Source organism: Ochotona princeps, chromosome 29, assembly GCF_030435755.1.
Source record: "Ochotona princeps isolate mOchPri1 chromosome 29, mOchPri1.hap1, whole genome shotgun sequence".
Classification (NCBI taxonomy): Eukaryota; Metazoa; Chordata; class Mammalia; order Lagomorpha; family Ochotonidae; genus Ochotona; species Ochotona princeps.
Window position 1 is genome coordinate 7,933,492 of NC_080860.1, and position 20,395 is coordinate 7,953,886.

General features: G+C 37.7%; 1 protein-coding gene across 2 annotated transcripts in view; it reads right to left on the reverse strand.

Moving 5' to 3' along the window:
- MED13L (mediator complex subunit 13L) overlaps positions 1-20,395 on the reverse strand; it is a 238,747-nt gene that overhangs the window by 98,770 nt on the left and 119,582 nt on the right. For both annotated transcript variants that reach the window (XM_058656914.1, XM_058656913.1), the window contains exons 3-4: positions 17,996-18,080; positions 7,751-7,834 (exon numbers count right to left, since the gene is read on the reverse strand). In XM_058656914.1, the coding sequence (XP_058512897.1) occupies positions 7,751-7,834; positions 17,996-18,080 (169 nt within the window). The remainder of the gene's footprint in view (positions 1-7,750; positions 7,835-17,995; positions 18,081-20,395) is intronic.

Consider the following 20,395-nt stretch of genomic DNA (forward strand, 5'->3'; position numbering starts at 1 on the left):
AGTAATTACAAGCAAAAGATCTTCAAGGTTTATAAATATCAGTTTTAATATCAAGATAAAAAGAGTTGGGGCCAGTGCTGTAGAACAGTGGGTTATCACAAAGCTAGTACTCCAACACAACAATGCTGATTGCTTTCCCAGCTGCTCTGCTCCTGTGCCCTGGAAGGCAGCAGATGAAGGCCCAAGGGCTTTATCTGAGGTCAGCCAGGCCAGGCCTGGTTACTGCAGTTCTTTGAAGATTGGGGCCGTAGACCAGCAGTTTGCTCACAGTTCTTTGAAGATTGGGGCCGTAGACCAGCAGTTTGCTCACTCTCTCTCTTATCACACCTACTCGTACCTCTCCCCATCTCCCTTTTCTCTAAAAAGATTTAAGTCAGATATACAGGGAGGAGTAGAGACAAAGAAGAAGATCTTCAATCCATTGATTCACTTCCCAACTGCTGCAACAACTGGAACTGAACCGATCCAAAGACAGGAACCTCTTCCGGGTCTCCCACGCGGGTGCAGGGTCCCAAGGCTTTGGGCTGTCCTCGACTGCTTCCCCAAGCCACAAGCAGGGAGCTGAATGGGAAGCAAAGCCTCCAGCATTAGAACTAGCGCCCACGTGGGTTCCCACTGTGTGCCAGGTGAGGACTTTAGCTGCTGGGCTACCACATGGGCACACCTTTCCTTAGAAACAAATTTTTTTTAAATTATAGAGAATGATTTGTATCATGAATAGAATTCAATATTTGTTTTATGTTAGGTTACTATTCAGTTTTCATCCATTTTTATTCTACGGTACAAATAAATGAATCTAACAAAGGAAAACTATGTATATTCCATTCAATTCATCCTAAATTGTAATATCCATTGTGCTGGGAATTAGGGCACCAAAACAAATACTATTATTTTTTCAAAAATTATCAATTTAGAAATTAACATCGAAAGATAAAAAGAATAAAGATAAAAGAATAAAGATAAAAAATAATTAAGCTTAAGAACACATAGACACAGATATCACAATTCAGTAAAAAGTCACTATTGGTAAATTTAGAGAAAAAATATAGAAGATGCATTTGGAAAAGTTGGCTTGGGGAGCAACTCAAAGAAGAGAGATCAAACCAAACTTGCGTTGCCAGGAAGACAGACAGATGGAATGGAGAGAGTATGAACAAGGAAAGAATGAGCTCAGGCCACGCTAGGAACCACGATGGCCAACTGGCTGGATGCACAGGCTCCTACAGGTGAGCAAGGTGACTGGGAAGCTGAGGCAGCATTCTAAACACAAGCAACACCACAACATGCTCTAGTGCTACACAGCGCTAGACAACAACACACCACAAGTATGTAACAGAATAATCAAGAAAAACAGTAGCTGCAAGCAGAAGAAAGGGTCAGAAAATCATATTGCCAAACCAGATAAACCAGATTTCTTCACACACAGTTTTCCATGACTTCCTTTAGCCATGAGTAGTAAGCTGTTACACTTCACTTCACATAGCTATTAATAAAATCCTAAATGATGCTTGCAAGTCAACACAATTGCCACTGCTTTAGATATCACTGCAATAATTTCTAAGAGCTCCTTAAAAGTTTTATTTTTTATTTCAATAATAAAGGGGTAAACATATGACATTTCTTATTTTTCCTGGAAAAATTGACAGAAGTAGCAAAAATTTCTATACAAATTAAAAAAGCAAATTTGTATAAAAACCAATTCATACACATTTAAATAGCAAATTTCCTCTAATTATTAGAATCATAAAAATTACTTTCATTCTTGATTTTTTCTAAACATTACTACTGTCATTTTCACTATTTAAGCAATTAGCCACCATTAAATAACCACATTCAGTTCTGCTTAGACACTTTAAGTTACTAAAACTAAATAATTCCATTTTAGGTTGAAAGGTAGATTGGGTTTTTAACATTTTTAACCTTCAACACTCAAAAGCTACAAACTCAAACTACAGAATTAACATTATTTTCAGAAATTAAGATTCCTACCTAATGGAAAAGAAGAATGTCGAAAATGTTAGCTTTAATCTACAGTGCTTTTCCCTTGCTTCCACCTTTTTACACAAATACCATAGCCAAACGAAGCAGAGCAGAACATGGCCCCTGCACCCACTTGGGAGACCTGGAAGCAAGTCTAGGCTCCTGGCTTCGGACTAACCCAGATCTGGGCAAGAAAATTATTTGAGGAAGTAAACAGGCAGATGGAAGATTCTATCTCTTCTTCTCTCTGTAATTCTGCCTTTCATAATGAATAAAAATTCTAAAAAGAAAATTTGTTATAAAATATCCATCAAGTTCTACTGCAGGCAACAATAAATTAGATCCTTTCACATCAACATGTCCTTACCTCCAAATGAAATCTGTAGGAAGCACTGAACTGTATTAGAGGCCAACATAATAGCTCAATGGGCTAATCCTCCACTTTCACACGCTAGCATCCCATATGGGCGCCAGTTCATATCCCAGTTGCTCCACTTCCTGTCTAGTTCTCTGCTTATGGTTTTAGAAACCCTGGGACCCTGCACTCATGCAGGAGACCCAGAGAAAACGTCTGGCTATTGGCTTTGGATTGGCTCAGCTCAGGTCTTTAAGGCCATTTGGGGAAGGAACTAGAGAAGGAAAGATCTTTCCGTGTTTCTCCTTCTCTCTGTAAATATGCCTTTCCAATGAGAAGAAATAAATCTTTCTTCAAAACAAACAACTACTAAGATACCAAACTGCAGGCAGAAAACTGGTAGAGGCACAAAACTTACCTAGGCTCTGCTGTCTCTCTCTACTGTCTAACACAAGGGCAGATCTAACCACGTTTCACAGCTAAAATTTAAGAAAACCCCGTCTCCGTGAGGCTTACTGACAGCTCAGTTCAAGAGAGCCGCTGAATGTGAGAATGGAATTCCTAGAAAAAAGAGAATCAGAGACATAAGCTGCCCAAGTCTCTGAATCCTGAACTATGAACAGGAGTTAGACTCTCAGAGTCCCACTAAGACTAATACAGTGGCCATCAACGAGGAGCTGTCTCACCTCCTAAGGGACATCTGACAACATCTGGAGACATCCTGGGTTGCCACAACTAGGAAAGGAAAGTGCTGTTAACATATGGCCGGTAAGGACCAGGAAGTCGGCTAGGCATTTCACAAAGTAGTGGAGATTGCTATACAACAACTATCCAACATCTACACATGTCTCTATAGATCTGCCTGAGTGGGAAATGCTTAGCCTTTACAATTTCCACACAATCAAATACTCTGAAAGCTCAGACATTTTAGAAATAATAAATGCTGAAACTAACATCCAGCGGGACTGCATGAGTCCCACAGGTCAAATAGTTAATGGAAGATAATCTGTATTTCGGGATTGATGGTGTAGTGAACAAAGAGGTCTTTGTTTCCAGCTTAGTTTCAGTTCTCTAGCAGGAATAATAAAAGGAATCCCAACAAAAGCATTCCCTCAACCTCTCTAACAGAGTAAAAACCCAAGGATAGCCCCACTGCATGCAAGGTATTTCAAATCCTTCTTGAAACTAAGAAGTATATATTCAAACAAATTGTACTTTAAAATGTATTTCTTTAAATCCATGACTCATAAGCTCAAACAATTTCAGACTTAAATGGGGAAATATTCAAATGAACAGTCAAAATAAAATACAGAGTGTGTGTGTGTGTCTGAGTGCGCGCGTGCATGTGTGCGTGTTACTGGCACACTGAGACAGTAATTAAAACATTTGAAATATGTAAGGCTGTTTGGAACATTGATCAAAAGTTAAGATACTTTTAATCACAAGAAAGTGGTGGCAAATTAATTCAGAAAAAGGACTATCAACTTGGCAGTTGTCTTAACTTACCTTCTAAAGTTGTGTCTGATGACAGAAAAAAATGTTATATGTATAAACTGTTATTGGTGACAATTATGTCATTAAAAATCTCATTCAAAGTCTAAAGTGGAGATTTCAAATCTACAGTAATAAAATATACTCCAAAACTAAGGCAAATTGGAATTCAAGTATGTTTCCAGTAGACAGAGCCCTAAGACCAGAATAATTTCTTTTAAAAGTGAAACTAATTTGTCATTTGTTTTTTACACATGAGAATTCTGGATGAAATAGCTTTTCCAAGTTTCACACAGACTTTAGAAAAAAGAAAATTTGAATATTAGATTCCAGTTGTCACAAGCACTAATGACAAATTCAAGGTTCTTTTTTCTATTTGTTAATTTTCTAGAGATATACATGTGTGTATATTCAAGATACATACATATTTAACACATGAATATTTTTTAGACTTAGCAAACATCTCATCACAAACATTAACAATTCGTAGTCCATATGCAAGTGATTTATCTGTTGTCAAGAAGCCAGGAGACTGTAGCACAAGAAATTATGTCAATAATCTTAACATAGTGAAACTTATTCTCAATATATTTGTCACTAATATTACAGTGTATTGGTTACTTAAAGCATCCAGTGCAATAGTTATTTGTAAACTTATTTTTCCTAAGTATCTATGTTATCATTACATTCCGAATACTCAGAAAATTATTTTATTAACCATATTCCTTTTATTCATAATCAAAATCTTCAAATAAAAGAACTTTTACAATAGTGGTTTTTGTGCCTAAAATTTATTTAGCACTGGGCAGCAAATTTTCCTCTCCACTCGTAACCAAGACATGTACAAAAAGCACAATTAAACTTAAGAAAAATTAAGGTGACCCATTTTACTTTATAACAAATAAATTTGTTTATATGTACTGCCACTTAATTATAACAGTAATGTTCCAGGGTAACAGCAGAAAACCAGGAAAGTCACATTTAAAGACACTGAACAGCTAGTCCCAGATGAATTCGCAGAGAGGAAAAAGGTATCCGCTGCCTTGCTCCTCAAGCCCAGCCCCCGTCCGCAGCATCACCGTGCCCACCCACAAGAGCCGGCACCCAACCAAAGGCTCTTTCCCACTCAGAGGATAAAAAGAAAAAATTTTTAAACTAGCAGAGTTTCATTATAGCAACTGCCAACTTAAAATAATCACCTCTGCCTACAATTCTTCCATTAACAATTTCTTCCAAAATCCAACACAAGACAAAGCTTCATATCCATTCATGAATATGAAATCTTAAAAATAATCCAATTATACTATTCAGATTCGCAGCCCCACAATTTTATCAAAAAGTGTATTTGTTTTGCTAAAGTTATAAAGCTTTTGAATGCTATACAACTGCTGTAAAACTTATCACCACATGTGACTTTTCAACATCATTTTTACTATGAATATACGTGTACTAATTGCTACTGCTTCAGTTTGATTTCATTTCTACATTTTCTCTTTATCCCCTGGTGGCTGTCAAATCACCACACAACACCAAGAGCTGACGATCAAAAGGATCTGGCTGGCTCTGTGAATTCCACAGGGACCTGCTATGAGCGCCCACGCCAAGCATGAGAAGGCACAGTAAGACAGAAGACAAAATCATTGTGCCGAAGCAAGCCTGTCACTTCCATTTATAAACAGGAAAGCCAAAACTCTAACCACGTAGAAAACCCAAGTCCACTATATATTTAAAGTTAAATATAAAATCAGGAAATAAAACTCTAAGGAAACATTCGTTATAGATCAGGATAAATCAGCTAAAGTTGTCAAACCTTCAAAGTTGAGAGCCACCGTGACAGTATAACAGGATAAGCTGCAGCCTGCAACACAGGTATCCCATATGGGAAGCTGGTTAAAGTCCCAGCTGCTTCACTACCAATCTAGCTCCCTGCTAACATGCCTGGTAAAGTAGCAGAGGGTGGGCCAAAGCCTTGGGCCGTCACACCCACAAGGGAGACCCAGAAAGGGCTCCTGGGTCCTGCATTGTCCAGCCCTGGCCATTGGGGCCATTTGTGAACCACTGGATGGAAGATCTCTAGCTCTTGTTTCAGCCCCACCCCCACCCCTGCTCGCTCTCTAACTGTGCCTTTCAAATAAATAAAATAAATCACGGGGAAAAAAAGGGAGGGGAGGGGGAGTCACAGGTGTTGGCTCCAATCCTATTCACAGCAGCATCCCCAAACCACAGCATGCTCCAATCATCATATAAAACAATGTTGATTTTGCATGTAATTTCTTATCCCCTTGTGTATTTTAAATAATCTCCAGATTACTTATAACACCTAACATACTTATCTTCTCCTCAGTCATGGTGAGTTATCTGACTTCCTCACTATGTATTCTCAAAAAACCGTCAGAATCAAGAGATTCTTGGCCAAAAAGCAAAAACACATTTGCCCCATTCACCAAAACATTCAGATAAAAACTGCAAAATAAAGCCACGACAATATACTGGAGAAGAACCAAGCTGGGTCTACAAGGAATTGTATCTGAGATAGCACACATATGTATGCTGAATGAAAAGTCATACCTAAGCATATCATGCTAAAGATACCACAACAGTCTCAACAACTGGACATGTGTGAAAGTATGCCTGATAGTTGGTTTGATAATAAACAAATGAAATGTTCTGAACAAAACAAAAACCTAATACAATGTAAATGCTACTATGCTATATTACTTAGGGAATAACAAGAAAAAAAAAACAGTTTGTGTAATAGACACAGTTTTGAGCATCTTCAACCCACTGTGCTGGAATCCAAGCATGTGGAAGCCACGCACAGATGGGGTGATTGCATATAAAAGAGAAACCCAAAATCCTACTCTACCAATCAAATTCTCCATAAATGGAACCACACTTTTCACATCACACACACAGATACCTACATACTATATTTAATAAATTCTAAAAGATTTTAAATGTATTAAAACAGAAAAATATTTCAAAGTTCACAATGATTTGGCAAAGAAAACTGCCAATGGCTAACTTACCCAGTGGGGGGAATGGGTAGGCAGGGTAGTATTTGTTAATGAAAAGATTCAAAAACCACTCCATTAAAGCTTTCAGACAAAAATCTGGGATCAAAGATTACTAGTTAAATCTCTGATAGGAACTAACAAAGTTTAGAGTATAAAAGTTCAAAAGCAGGTAATTCTATAAAGGAACAGAAAAGACCTAACCTTAAAGACTGCTATATAAGCTTTCAGGAGCTATAATCTATAGCTAATCACAAGCAGAATCAAAATATTGTACTATGCTATGTAAAATACAATGATCATCATCCACTTACGATCCCAACTAAGCCTGATGTTACATTGAAAGTTACGCGAGATAATCATTTTGCTTCTGGTTTGACTTCTCCAAAATTCCATGTTTGTTTTGTACCAAGGACTGCTTTTATATCCACATGTGCATATCATGGCTCAAAGTTTAGGTTAGAGAAGCAATTCAAAGTCATGATATTTTCCATAGCCAAGGGCATGTTAACATACTTTAAGTAACACCAATCAATTCAACACAAATTATCACTATTTTAATTCACTGGATTGTTATTACAGTTATGTCAAATAACACTTTAAAGGGAAAAAAAAACAAAGATAAAGAGCAAAAATAATGAAAGTTACCAAACAAGGTATCTCATTGCAAATAGCAAGGTCATAAAAGACATAAATGATTAGGTGAAAATATATTAACAATCATCCTCCTAGCCCAATTTTTAATATTAAACAAAATAATACAATGTTCTAGAACACCATGATCCAGGAATCTACTGCAGTATACCTAAAACTGTTAATATTATGATATAATGAACAAGCAGTGCTGCAACTATTCTCCAAAGAGAGCTGTGGTCAGCCACAGAAGACCAGGAGCCTTCCCAGCACTCACCTTTTGTTAACTGGCTTCTCATCCTTTTCATAGGGTCGGACAAACCACTTCCCAATCCTAACGAAGTTCTTATCCATTAGGCACCTACAAAAATCATATCAAGAATTATTTTATACAGTTACAAAGAGAAATTAACAAGTCATAGAAAATAAAAGCATCATCAATTAACATGTGAAAATGTTTTCATATTACTTAAAATATCTATGTTTTACTTATTCAAACAATATCTGGCTTTGGGGATAGATTTTTTTACATGCATGTCAACAAAATTTTAAGCAAAATATAGAGAAATATTCCTAAGACTTTTTAACATTTTAAAATTACTTCAAATGAAATTTTATTGCTACATGACTTCAATTCACATGCCATCAATACAGTAAGTAGTCATTAAAAGTATCCTAGAGACAGTGTTCCAAGGAATCCCAATTTGAAATTCTTAATGTATTAATGCTCTATTTTATTTTTCTGCCTCGACCCATGATAAAGCAATCTCTTAGCAAAAGTCTCAGTGGAAAATAAATAAGTTGCATCTATATAAATGTTTTCCTCTTATAACTGGCCAACACCATGTCTTCAATAATATTTGTGTGCAGCTTCTTTGCTCAAGCATTAAAATGTGTTCAAGCGTACAATGTGTTCAATATCAAATCAAAGGGTACTTTTTTTGAAGACACCATACGTGGCCATTGACAACTCTCCGCAAGGTCAATTAGTTCCTAAATGGCAGTAACTTCTCTGGCTGAACGGGATTCTTCTTGCACAGCAAATTTGGAACTTACATCATGAAAATGAAATTAGATTCGATTGGTTTTCCCTCAAAAAGGTTAGTAAAAATAATTTTTAAATGGGTGCTTACTCCCACTTACTCCACTTCTGCTCCACCTCCCTGCTAACGCTCCTGGGAAAGCAGAAGATTATGGACCAAATGCTTGGGCCCCTAGGCAGACGTAGCAGAAGCTACTGGCTCGTGGCTTTGGTCTGGCTTAGGCCCAACTGTTACAGCCATTTGAGGAGTGAACCAACAAGATTCTCACCTCTTTCTCTCTGTGTAACTCCAACAAATAAATTAAAAATTTTTCATTTTTAAAATTACATGAATAAAGAGGACAACATGTAAAAGTTCATGTTAAAACCCTTGTCTTTCTTGGTAATTCTATTTGTTGATTTTACTGCAGGAAAAAAATGGATGGATCTGAATTATGTGGGAACAATTTCAGTCCCCCACCCCTCAAAAAAGTGAAAGCCAAAAGCTAACAATACTCTGGGAGCTGGGAGTCTGACTCAGTCTCCATTTATCTCTAAGTTCCCAGTACAGATCATATTTCTTTTGTCATCAATGTCAACAAAAGGCTATTATCATTAGCACACACACACACACACACACACACACACAAACTGTGGAAATTATCCTTCCAACTAAAACCATCTGGTTCCAAATGAGAGTCATAAAAGGTGTGATAAATTGCTAATCAGCTTCTATGAGATCAATGACTTTCTACATATTGAAAGGAAAATGTGAACATAGAATTACACTGGATAAAGTAGTATTTTGACTTGATTACTAAGCACTGCGGTGGGAAATGACAGGAATGAGTGGATACTCCCACAGTTTCTCCGTGGTTAGATAGTAGATAGGTATTTATTTTCAGTCAATACTGTCCATTCTGGCTCCTAAGAAAGCAGATGCCCTAAGGTCTGCTGGATTAATTTCCTACCTCCTACCTCCTTTAGAGGACAGAATATAGTAGCATGCCTATCTTTCCTCCTTCCTCCAGTTACAACATGACACCAAAGAATGCTTGATGCTGCAAAAGTATATAGCCATTTCTTCAGCATGAGTTTTACCTACCAACATGTTCTAATGTTATCATCCTGAACTCAACATATCCATCCTCAGATATCACTCATATGCCCTTTGATGATCATCCCATTTGATAACAAAATCATAACGCATTAGTACCTAGAATGTGGGGCTGGTGTTGTGACATAGCAGTAAAGCTGCTGTCTGAAATGTCCAGATACCATTTGATGCTGTTTCTGAGCCAGCAGCTCCACTCAAATTCAGGTCCCTACTACTGGGCAAGAAAAGCAGAAGATGGCCCACATAGTTGGGCCCATTACCAAAAGGAGAGACCCAGATGAAACTCCAGGATCCTGACTTTACTTGCACCCAGCCTTTGATGTTGTGGCCATATGGAGAGTGAACAAGTGGATGGAAAATACCTCTCTGCAACCCTGCCTTTCAAACTGATAAATCTTAACAAAATAAATAAATAAACCTATGAATTTACAAGTACCATGTTATTGTTACTAGTTTCAATTTTCTATGTATTAATGTTCACCATATTCTTCCAAAGAAGAGTTGATATTCTCAGCAAACTGAAGAGCTCTGGGCCAAAGAAAATTTGTAGCAGTATTGGCAGCTACAGTAGATGAATATATCACCCATGAGGAAAACTGAACCAGCGGACTACTCCTGAAGAGCCATTATGTCCTCTAAAACATTTAAGTTTTTCTGGACCCGATGTGGTAGCCTGGTGACTTATGTCCTTGCCTTACATGTACCTTACACAAACCATATGGACACCTATTCAAATCCAGGCTGCTCCACTTTCCATCCAGCTCCCTGCTTGTGACCTGGGAAAGCAGTAGAGCATGGCCCAAGGCCTTGGGATCCTGCACCCACGTGGGAGACCTGGAGCAGATTCCTAATTCCTGGCCTTGGATTATTTCAGCTCTGACCATTGCAGCCACTTGAGGAATGACCTTCTGTATTGCCTTCTCTCTGTATATCTGATTTTTCAATAAAAATAAATATTAATAAATATTTTAAAAAACTGTTTTATTCATAAAGTAGTATCTGTAACTGTGGACATAACAGACCAGATAGCTTTCAAACAACCACATACTGTTTGCTGTGTCCAAAGCAATACCCTGTATCTTAGAGAAGAGTAAGTTCTCATCAAAATTTACTTAAGAGTTTTACTATAAAACCAAAAACTTACACTATCACACACAATGCCAGTTTGTTGGCATTGTGCCAATTTTTTTTAATTCTCTAAAGCCACAAAAGCAAAATTTTCCAGAGTCTCAAATTGGTAGAAGTCACTGAAGCAATATTAAAATCCTTGAAATTTTTAACTGAATTTTCTGGCTTTTTCCAAACCTTTCAACCTGGGGCTGGCACAGAACAGAGGATTAAACCACTGTTTGTGACACTAACATTTCATAATAGAGTACAGGTTCAAGTCCCCATCTGCTTCCAATCCAGTGTCCCACTAATGTGTCTGGAAATGCAACAGATGATGACCTAGGTACCTGAATCTTTGGGAACCATATGGACGACTTCAACAGACTTTTTGGATCCATGCTTAGGTTTGGTCGAGCCCTCACTATTCATCCACTGATCAAAGTGGCATACCGGTGCTGCCCACCACCATCCTGCAGGTATACGTGTATATGTATTCTTCTTTCTCATTGTAACACTCCCTTTCAACTAAATAAATCTTAAAACAGAATACTGCTGGATCTAAAGGTTTTCTTGCTTTTCATAGTTACATGAAAAGCATACATTATCTTGTAAAAACTTACACCAACCACAATAACACTGAAGGTAACTGGCATTGATATCTGTAATACTAAAAATATCCATCAAATGACTACAATCTGTTCACAGCCAAAGTAGGTTTCCAACAATGAGGAGTCAGAGATTCCCTAAATATAAAATACAAAGTGAAACCTTTGAGAAGTTGCTACTAAATTACAATTTCACTAACTTCAAAAGATTACTGAGGAACAATCTAAATAGTGAATTATTAGGAAGTGGGATAAAGAACAATGAAAGAGTCAATTCATAGAGATTCTATCTGTATAAGCAAAAACTAAATTAATAGTATTTTATTATTCTGGGCATATTGCCAAAAAGAGATGATTGAATATTAAGAAAATAGAAAGCACACTTGCTTTCTCAAACGAGAAAAATAGGTGTTACTACATGATCTAAATTGCAAAATCTGAATAGCTAAACACTCTTCAGACCAGAATTAATTAATTAATTAATTGAAAGCCAGAGATGCAGAGACAAGGCGAGAGTCAGAGAGAAAGAGATCTTGTACCTGCTGATTCACTCTCCAAATGGCCTTAATAGCCAGGGGAAGACTGGGCCAAAGCCAACACTAGAAGCTTCACCTGGTCTCCCAGGTGGGTGCAGGACACCAGGCACTAGGACCATCCTCCACTGCTTGCCCAGGCAAATTAGCAGCTCATACTGGAACCAATGCCAATACGGCATCTCAGTGCTGCATATGGAAGCTTACATTGTGCCACAGCACCAGACCCCACACTAGAATTCAGACATCGCACACATAAATATCAAAGGGAGTCATTACACTTGAATTAGTTTTTTTTCCAAAGTATAAATATATCTGTCCTGTATCTGTTTCAGCAACATAACTGAAAGTTGTTTAGAGGACAGATCATTAGAAGGACATATCACAAATTAAGAGATACGATCAGTCCAGCATGATGAGGCCATGTTTCAAGCCACCTCTTTGTGATGCACACCAAGATCACAGCACTGTGTCAAGTCCCAGATGCTATCCTTGCCATGCAACTTCCTACTGAGTTGAAGTCCTTGGGCCCTTGACACCCACTTTAGAGACCAAAATGGACTTCCTCGCTCCTGGAGCCTACCTGTCCCAGCCCAAGCTACTGCAGGCACTGGAGAGTAAATTCAGATACATGATATCTTTTTCTCTTCATTCTTACCCTCTTCTTATCCTTCCTTCTCTCTGTGCCACCACACTTTTCAACTAAATACATATTTAGAACAAAATAGAACTATGGGAGATGAATTCTTTGTCAAACACATGTTTTCCCAGCCAAAACACCAAAACAAACAAGCCACTCAAGAAATGGGCACGGGAAATGGGCAGACACTTCACAAAGGAACAAACCCAAATGGCAAATAAACATATGAAAAAATGCTCAAGTTCCCTGGCAAAAAGGGAAATCCAAATTAAAACAACAATGAGGTACCACCTAACGCCAGTAAGACTGGCCCACATGAATAAAAGCACCAACAACACTTGTTGGCGAGGTTGCGGGGAAAAGGGAACCCTACTCCACTGCTGGTGGGGCTGCAGGCTGGTACAGCCTCTATGGAAATCAGTATGGAGAACATTCAAACAACTCAAAATCAATATACCGTATGATCCAGCAATAGCACTCCTAGGAATATATCCAGAACACTTGTTTTATGAGAAACCAACATGTACTCCTATGTTCATAGCAGCACAAACAGTAATTGCAAAAACATGGAAGCAGTCAAAATGCCCATCAGCACAGGATTGGATAAGAAAGTTATGGTTCATCTACTCCATGGAATACTACTCAGCTATTAAAAAAAAAAAAAAAAAAAATGCAGTTCTTTGTGGCCAAATGGGCCAAACTGGAAACCATAATGCTAAGGGAAATGAGCCAATCCCAAAAGGCTAAATACCACATGTTTGCCTTAATTTAAGATGATATGATGTTATGTATAACATGTTATGTTATGTATGTTATATGTTGTGTATAAACTAAAATTGAAATGTCAATGAGGTGGTCACAGAAAGTGGTTAAGAACTCGCATTTACTTTTACCATATTGGTTACTCATTACTATGTCAATTAATTCCGTAATGATGTAAATTTTTGCTGATGGTATGTTGGAGCTTTTAATTGATCGGGATGATACTCTGCTGGCTCTGTCTTCAGACCAGAGAGGGTATACCTAAGAAGCCGTTGAACTTGACTGGACAATAAGATGTTGGACTCTATGTTTGGTATATGCTTGCAATGGGGGAATCTCAACTAAACTTGAACTGTGGTTATGCAACAAGGTGGAGGAATCCACCATGGTGGGAGGGTTTGGGCAGGGGACGGGTGGGGAGAATCCAAGTACCTATGAAACTGTGTCACATAAAACAATGTAATTAATGAATTAAAAATAATTAATAAATAAAAAAAAGAAAAAAAAACACATTTTCCTTCCTGTCCCATAGACAGCAAGCTTGGCTATGGAACTCCAGTTATCTACCATACAGAGTATTTACTGATTTTACATTTAGTGGCAAATGCTCTAGCCAATGAAATGTGACCACAATGGAACACAGCACTTCTGAACAGTAGTGCCAATGGACTACCATGTGTTTCCCGTTGTGTTTTATTCTCAAGCAGAAGTTTTGGAAATATTGCACAAAGGCCACTCCATCTGCATCTGGTGGAGGGAAGAGATACAGCAATGCTGCGTTCGAAGTCTTGCAGTGGACTGTAACATGACCTCTGCTGCCGTGAACTGCTAAGATGTTACATGTGTTTTGTTAAACCAGCAAAAGTGATCCTCATCCAATTGCTGAAAAAGGGCACTGCAAGGTCTTATGAAACAATTAATGACACCTTTATAAAGTATGCAAGGTGGGGTAAAAATGAAGAAAACAGGGCTGAGGTGAGGAACATCTGCCAAGTTGACAAGGAATGGTAGAGAATTCACTGTAATAGGAACGACAAACAGAAAAGACTTAGTTGGACAAAGATATCAGACAAACAGATAAACAGGATTAAATGAGTTATCTGTGATCTCACAGAATAATGATGAGACTGTGTAAGTTTTTAAATTCAGAAACTAAGGAAGAAATCATTTAGGAAATAATACTTGGAAAGTGATACAGTCCTTGGACTGATGTGTTCTGGTAACTATGATTCATGCCAGAAGGTCACAGCATCCATATTAGGGCGCTAAGCAGAACATACAGTGCATAAGATCGGAAAAAGCAAGCACTCTTTTTCAAAAAGACTTTCAAGTCAGGTAAGTTCCAGGAAAGGGACTTATCTTTATTTTCTAAATCAAAGCCATATTCTTTCTTTTTTTACATAGGTAAGTCCAATACATTGATTCAAACAGATTTAAGATTAAATTAACAAAGCTTTATAAATCTAAGAATGCAAAATAAATTTGAAGAAAAGAAATTAGTATCATTAAAATCAGGCAATTACATGGCACATTTTGTATATGTCATTTTAAAAAAAACTCAAGCTTTATGCTATAGTTCATTAATTTACAGAATGGAAATAAAGACCTACTGACATCAGAGTAACTCTCCAAGTAGCAGATCCAGAAATGAAGCCAAGGCCTACCTTAGTAACACTGTTTAGAACTATCTCAATTTTATTTTCTTACAATTCAGCTTAACTTCGGCTTAATTTTCATGACAAATTCTCAATTCATGAGGCAAGAAACAAATTATATAAATCTGTCTTCCTGTTTTCCTGATATTTTTTTCTCTAAAAGCAACATGCCACTATTTAAAATACAAGACTGAGAAGAAAAAATATTCAGCTACAAATTCACTCATATTTATCTCAAATGAATAAACTATGTCCTAAAAACAATAGCTACAAAGAATTATGTTTAAAGGAACATTAATTACTGTATATACCTCAGAACTTAATTTTTGACACAGGATTATTAGAACAGTAAATTTGCCTGAAAGAAACTGGCACATGCTTCAGTTCCCCCTCGTTAATGTCACAAGAAAGAATATCAAATGTACAGAATCCTTAAGAGTACCCACCTCGTAAAACCACATTAATGCTTCTGCAGGTACTCTACCTACATAACAGATAACTCTAGATCCACTCCAGGTAACAGAGTTAGGAACTGAAGTTCAGAACAGGACACAAAGTGGTGGAAATATCATCTTGCATGAGTCAGGCTTGCCAACTGTAACTCAAGTAGCTACGCAATGAGACTGGGGTGCTATCACTGCAGCCAATGGCTTGGGAAAACATGGAACGGTATGAGAATGCCCTTAAAAGCTTTCGTCATTCAAAATTACAATGTGTGGACTGCGTAAAAGTTAAGCTTTCCTTGTTCACGTTGTCAGATAAACTATCCTGTAGAATAATGATAATAATAATAATAATAATCCTCAAATACCTATCCCAAGCTTGGAACATTCTGCTCTATCAGAGAGTAAAGAAGTGCTCAATCACTGAAAGAAACAAGGCATGAAGGATTTCCTGTGGTCCATGCTGGAAGAAGCTGAGCAACTAAAAAGACACTGATAATAATAAGTTATTATACACTGGATTAAAGAGGAATGCATGGGTCAAAATCAATACATCTGGATAAAGAGCTAAATAGCTAGGCTAGAAAAAGAAAACACCAAAGGCAAAAAGAAGGGGAAGGAGGGAAAACGGAGAAAATTAAATGCTCCTTCTATTTTGTTTAAAATGCTCCTCTTACAGCAGGCTATCAACTAACACATCAAGGAAAGCCAGGTGTATAGTACAGCGATTCAGACACAGCCTGGGACATCTGCATTCTATATCCGAATGCTGGGTATCCAGATTCTTCTGATTCTAGCTTCCTGCTGATAAACACCCTGCATGGCAGCTAGGTCCCTCCCTAGCTGCAGCCTGGTGAAACCCACCAACTGCAATCACTGGGGGAGTGAATCAGTAGATGAGATGTTTCTCTCTTCCCGTGAGTCTCTCTTTCAAATCTGGTTTTAATTTTAGGTAGAAAAAATGGCGGCTTTTAAAATCATGATTACAGTTATAATGGTAATACTTGAATCAGGCCATTGCATTTGGCAACATAATACTTACTAATTACAAAAATCATAGCTAAAAACTTTAAGCTTGGCAGATCACTCCAATCAAGTGATCCAACACGTTACTAACACTGTAATGGAACCCCTCCCTACTCGATCCCAAATGCTTTTCAGACTTGATCAGTGTCGGCTTGGCTTGCAAGTCCTCTTCCTCCACTGTGTTAACTGCGAGTAACTCCTTACTAATGACTGACTCACTCTAATTATGAGAATGGTATATGGGCTAGACAGGCTTCACAAGATGCCAGCTAAGTGATTCTGAATTCAATTAGCCCTGCTTTGCCAACATTTTAACACTAGACTCCGTTTTGAAATACATCGTAGGAACCCAGGCCTAATCAAACAATGTACCCACAGAATCCAAACAGATGACAATCCAACTTGCCATGGGTGGCAATCTCAAACTCTCCCCAAAAGAAAACAACCAGCACTATGCAACAACCAGACATCCAAGCATTAACTGATCACAGCATGCTCAATCCCAACTCTATGATACATTGGAATACTTTTGAGTCTAAGAATTCTGTAATATCTACCTAATTCCTTCCTATGCAAACTGCAAAACAAGTACCTACTTTTTCCCCTCCACCCAGTGTCAGTGCTTAGCTTGCTGTACTAGATGGAAGTGAACACCAATTATTTGGGACTCAGCATCAAATGTTTCCTGTTATAATACACTGAGAACAAAACGCCACTACTATAATATTCCTACTCAGAAGCTTAACTTGAATCTAATCATCACAACAGTCAAATGTTGCCCCAACTTAATAAAAAATGGCAATCTCAAAAAAGAAAAAGAAGGCTGGGTTTTTATGCAGTTCTTGAGATCCCAATACAAAAGAGTAACATGGTTTAAATTCCGATTCTGTTCCTAATTCCAGCCTCCTGCTATGAGCACCCTACAGGATAGCTCAAGAGCCTGCATCCCTGCCATCCATGTGGGAGCGTCACCAGATCTTGGCTTTGGTTTGGCACTGTTGTAGCTGTTTCAGGCACTTGGGGAGTGACCCTGACGACAGGAAATTTGTTTGTCATTGTCTCTGTCCCTCTGTGCTTCAAATACATGAAAATAAACAGCGAGTTAAGAGGGGGGGAAGGGAGTAGATGAAGGGAGGGAAGGAGAGAGCTAAGCAAATGTTCTGAATTTAAAGCAACATGAAAAATAAAGATAATGGGTCACCGAAAATTGCCTCCCAAGAGGTTAAAATACAAAAGATGTGATCAGAACAACTGGCAACATCTGAGCTACAGATTACACTTCCATTTGAAAACTCCTAATTGTCCTGTGCTTCCATGAGAGCAGATCCTTGTCCATAAGAAATGTACACCTAAAAACTTATGAGGAAAAGAGTGTATTAACCTTGAGCCTGCAAATAGTTTGGGAAATAAATTTTGAACATGCCCACACTAGTGGGGGGACAGGGTTAGATAGGAATTCACTGTACTATTCCTGACACTTCGGAGCTTGAAATTCTATCAGTAAAGAAGTAAGCAATGTACACGATGTGACTGTCATGCTAACCACAGATCAGTGCATGTGGAACCTTCCAAGGATCTGGCAGTGGACTCTCGTGTGTTCCTTCTCTTACCTTTCTAACAGATTGTGGATCGCTTTGAAGAGCAGCGTCCTACATTCATAGGAAAGGCCATTTTCCCAGAGTCCTTCTTCCACAACTGAAAAAACAAAAAAGAAAAAAGAAAACAAAAGAACCAGTAAAAAGGACATCCAAATAAAAATAAAGAAACTTTTAAAAACATTTTTTCTAAAGAAAAGTTAATGTTAATTTAAATAATTCAAATAATTGCAATCTCACAATTTCATATTTGCCCAAAGTTATGAAATAGTTATATATAAAAGAAACTTTCTTTTAAAAACTATGTGAAACATGAGTGACGCAATCCTTTCCCATTAAAGTTTTCTCAATCTATTCCTTTAGATATTAAAATCACTTGAAATTCTCCAATCTTTCTACCTGAAAGTGCTACCAAGACTACATTTATTAAAGGAAGCAACAATAATGTCACACAAACGCCAGAGATATGTTTTCAAAGAGATTATCAAGAGGAAAATTTTCCAAAAGCGTCAAAGTTGCTTTTCTTTAAATGTTTTGAAGATCTTATCTGGTAGGCTTTTAAAGATATGGCTTTAGGAAGACTGTCAGAAAAGTTAACTCTTACTATGACATCAAATTTATTTCTTGAATTCAGCCAATTTGGCTAAGGTTTGATATTCTGGAAAACAACATATTTGCCTTTGAAGCACATACTGGGCCCCAAGTGGCTCTAACACCAGAAGCATCTAATACGCTAGCCAATTCTCCATGCATTCCTAAAATTCTTTCTTCTCATAAACACAGAAACAGATAGAAACTTCCCTAGAGTAAGACTCTCCTTTTAAATAATAAAAAAATTCACTGCAAAATAGCAGAAACAAAAAACTCTGATGAAAGGATGAAAACAACATTTGCACAAGAAAATTTCCTTACTTCTAAACAAAAAAAATTATCTTGTCAGAATTAAAATACAACTAAAATACATAACATGCCCTGCACACCCTACATCTGCATGTTTCAAAAATATGTCTATATTTATTTTCCTAAGATTGTTTTAAAATTATGAACTAAAACACATATTTGCTCTACCATGGCAGACAACTTTATTGTCCTGCCTAAGTGGCTATTCCTGATACATGCCATTATACTGAGGACTGCAGAGATGAAGGATAGCAAGCTGACACTCCTCTAGCAAACACTGCTCAAGAACAAACGCTCAGAAGCATTCTACACTCCTCTGAAAGCATATTACTCCTCTTATAAAACACTGGGAGAGAGCCCTTCCTGAGTCTGAAATCAACAGCCCAACACAATCGACACCCCGTATTAATTTGCTCTCTAACATGTTTCACTGCCCACTCTCTCACCCATCACTGAGAAAGGTATAGACGGTGACAAGAGAAAATACCGTTTTTATCACTTCCAACTTTTACAAGGGCTGCTTTACAGATACTGACAGGTTCACCACTTCCACTATTGTAAATACTTAAAACTCAAAACATATTCCAAAATAAATTAGTGGGAAGTTCCTAAAATGATATGAATACTGCAAATACATCTCTTCTGAACTACTCCTCAGCTTGGTCACTGCTTTTTATACAAGATTAGTCCTTATGTGACCAAGAACGTTGCTGATGCAGCCATTTGTACAAGTGTCGCAATTTTATTTCCAGGACTTGTTCTTCCAAGTTTATAACGCCTCTTCAGCTTGTTATTTAAAAATTCACTTCAAAATGCAGCACATTTTTTTTAAAAATCACTTCAAAATAGCAAACAATATTAAGACAATAACAAATTATCAAATACTATGTGATCTTTATCAACTATTTTTTGTTTCTCGATAGGTGCTTTATAACAAACCCTACTTCTAAATAATTTGGTATACAGCAAATCAGAATCTAAACAATGTCTACTGTATATGCCACTTAAATCTCCTTTAATATAGAATAATCCATCTCTTTTTGTCTTGCTTTTAAATGTACTCATTTTTATAAGAGGATTTATTTTTATTCGAAGGTTAGAGACACAGAGAGGAGGAGAGACAGAGAGGAAGATGTTCTATCCACCGATTCATTCCCCAAGCATCCACAACAGCCGGACCTGCACTGATCTGAAGCCAGCAACCAGGAGCCTCTTCTGGATCTCCCACACTGGTACAGTGTCCCAAAGCTTTGGGCCATCCTCAACTGCTTTCCCAGGCCACAAGAAAGGAGAAGGGAGGCAAGCGGGATTGCCGGGAAATGAAACGGCACCCATATGGGATCCTGGCGTTTGCAAGGTGAGGACTTTAGCCACCAGGCTACCATGCCAGGCCCTAAATGTACACTTACCTTTGTCAAGAAACCCGATTACTGCTCCTGTGAAGTATCACATATTCACATTTAATTTTAAGCTTTAATATCAGCATTGCTTTGACCTTATCAGAAGATAGCAAAC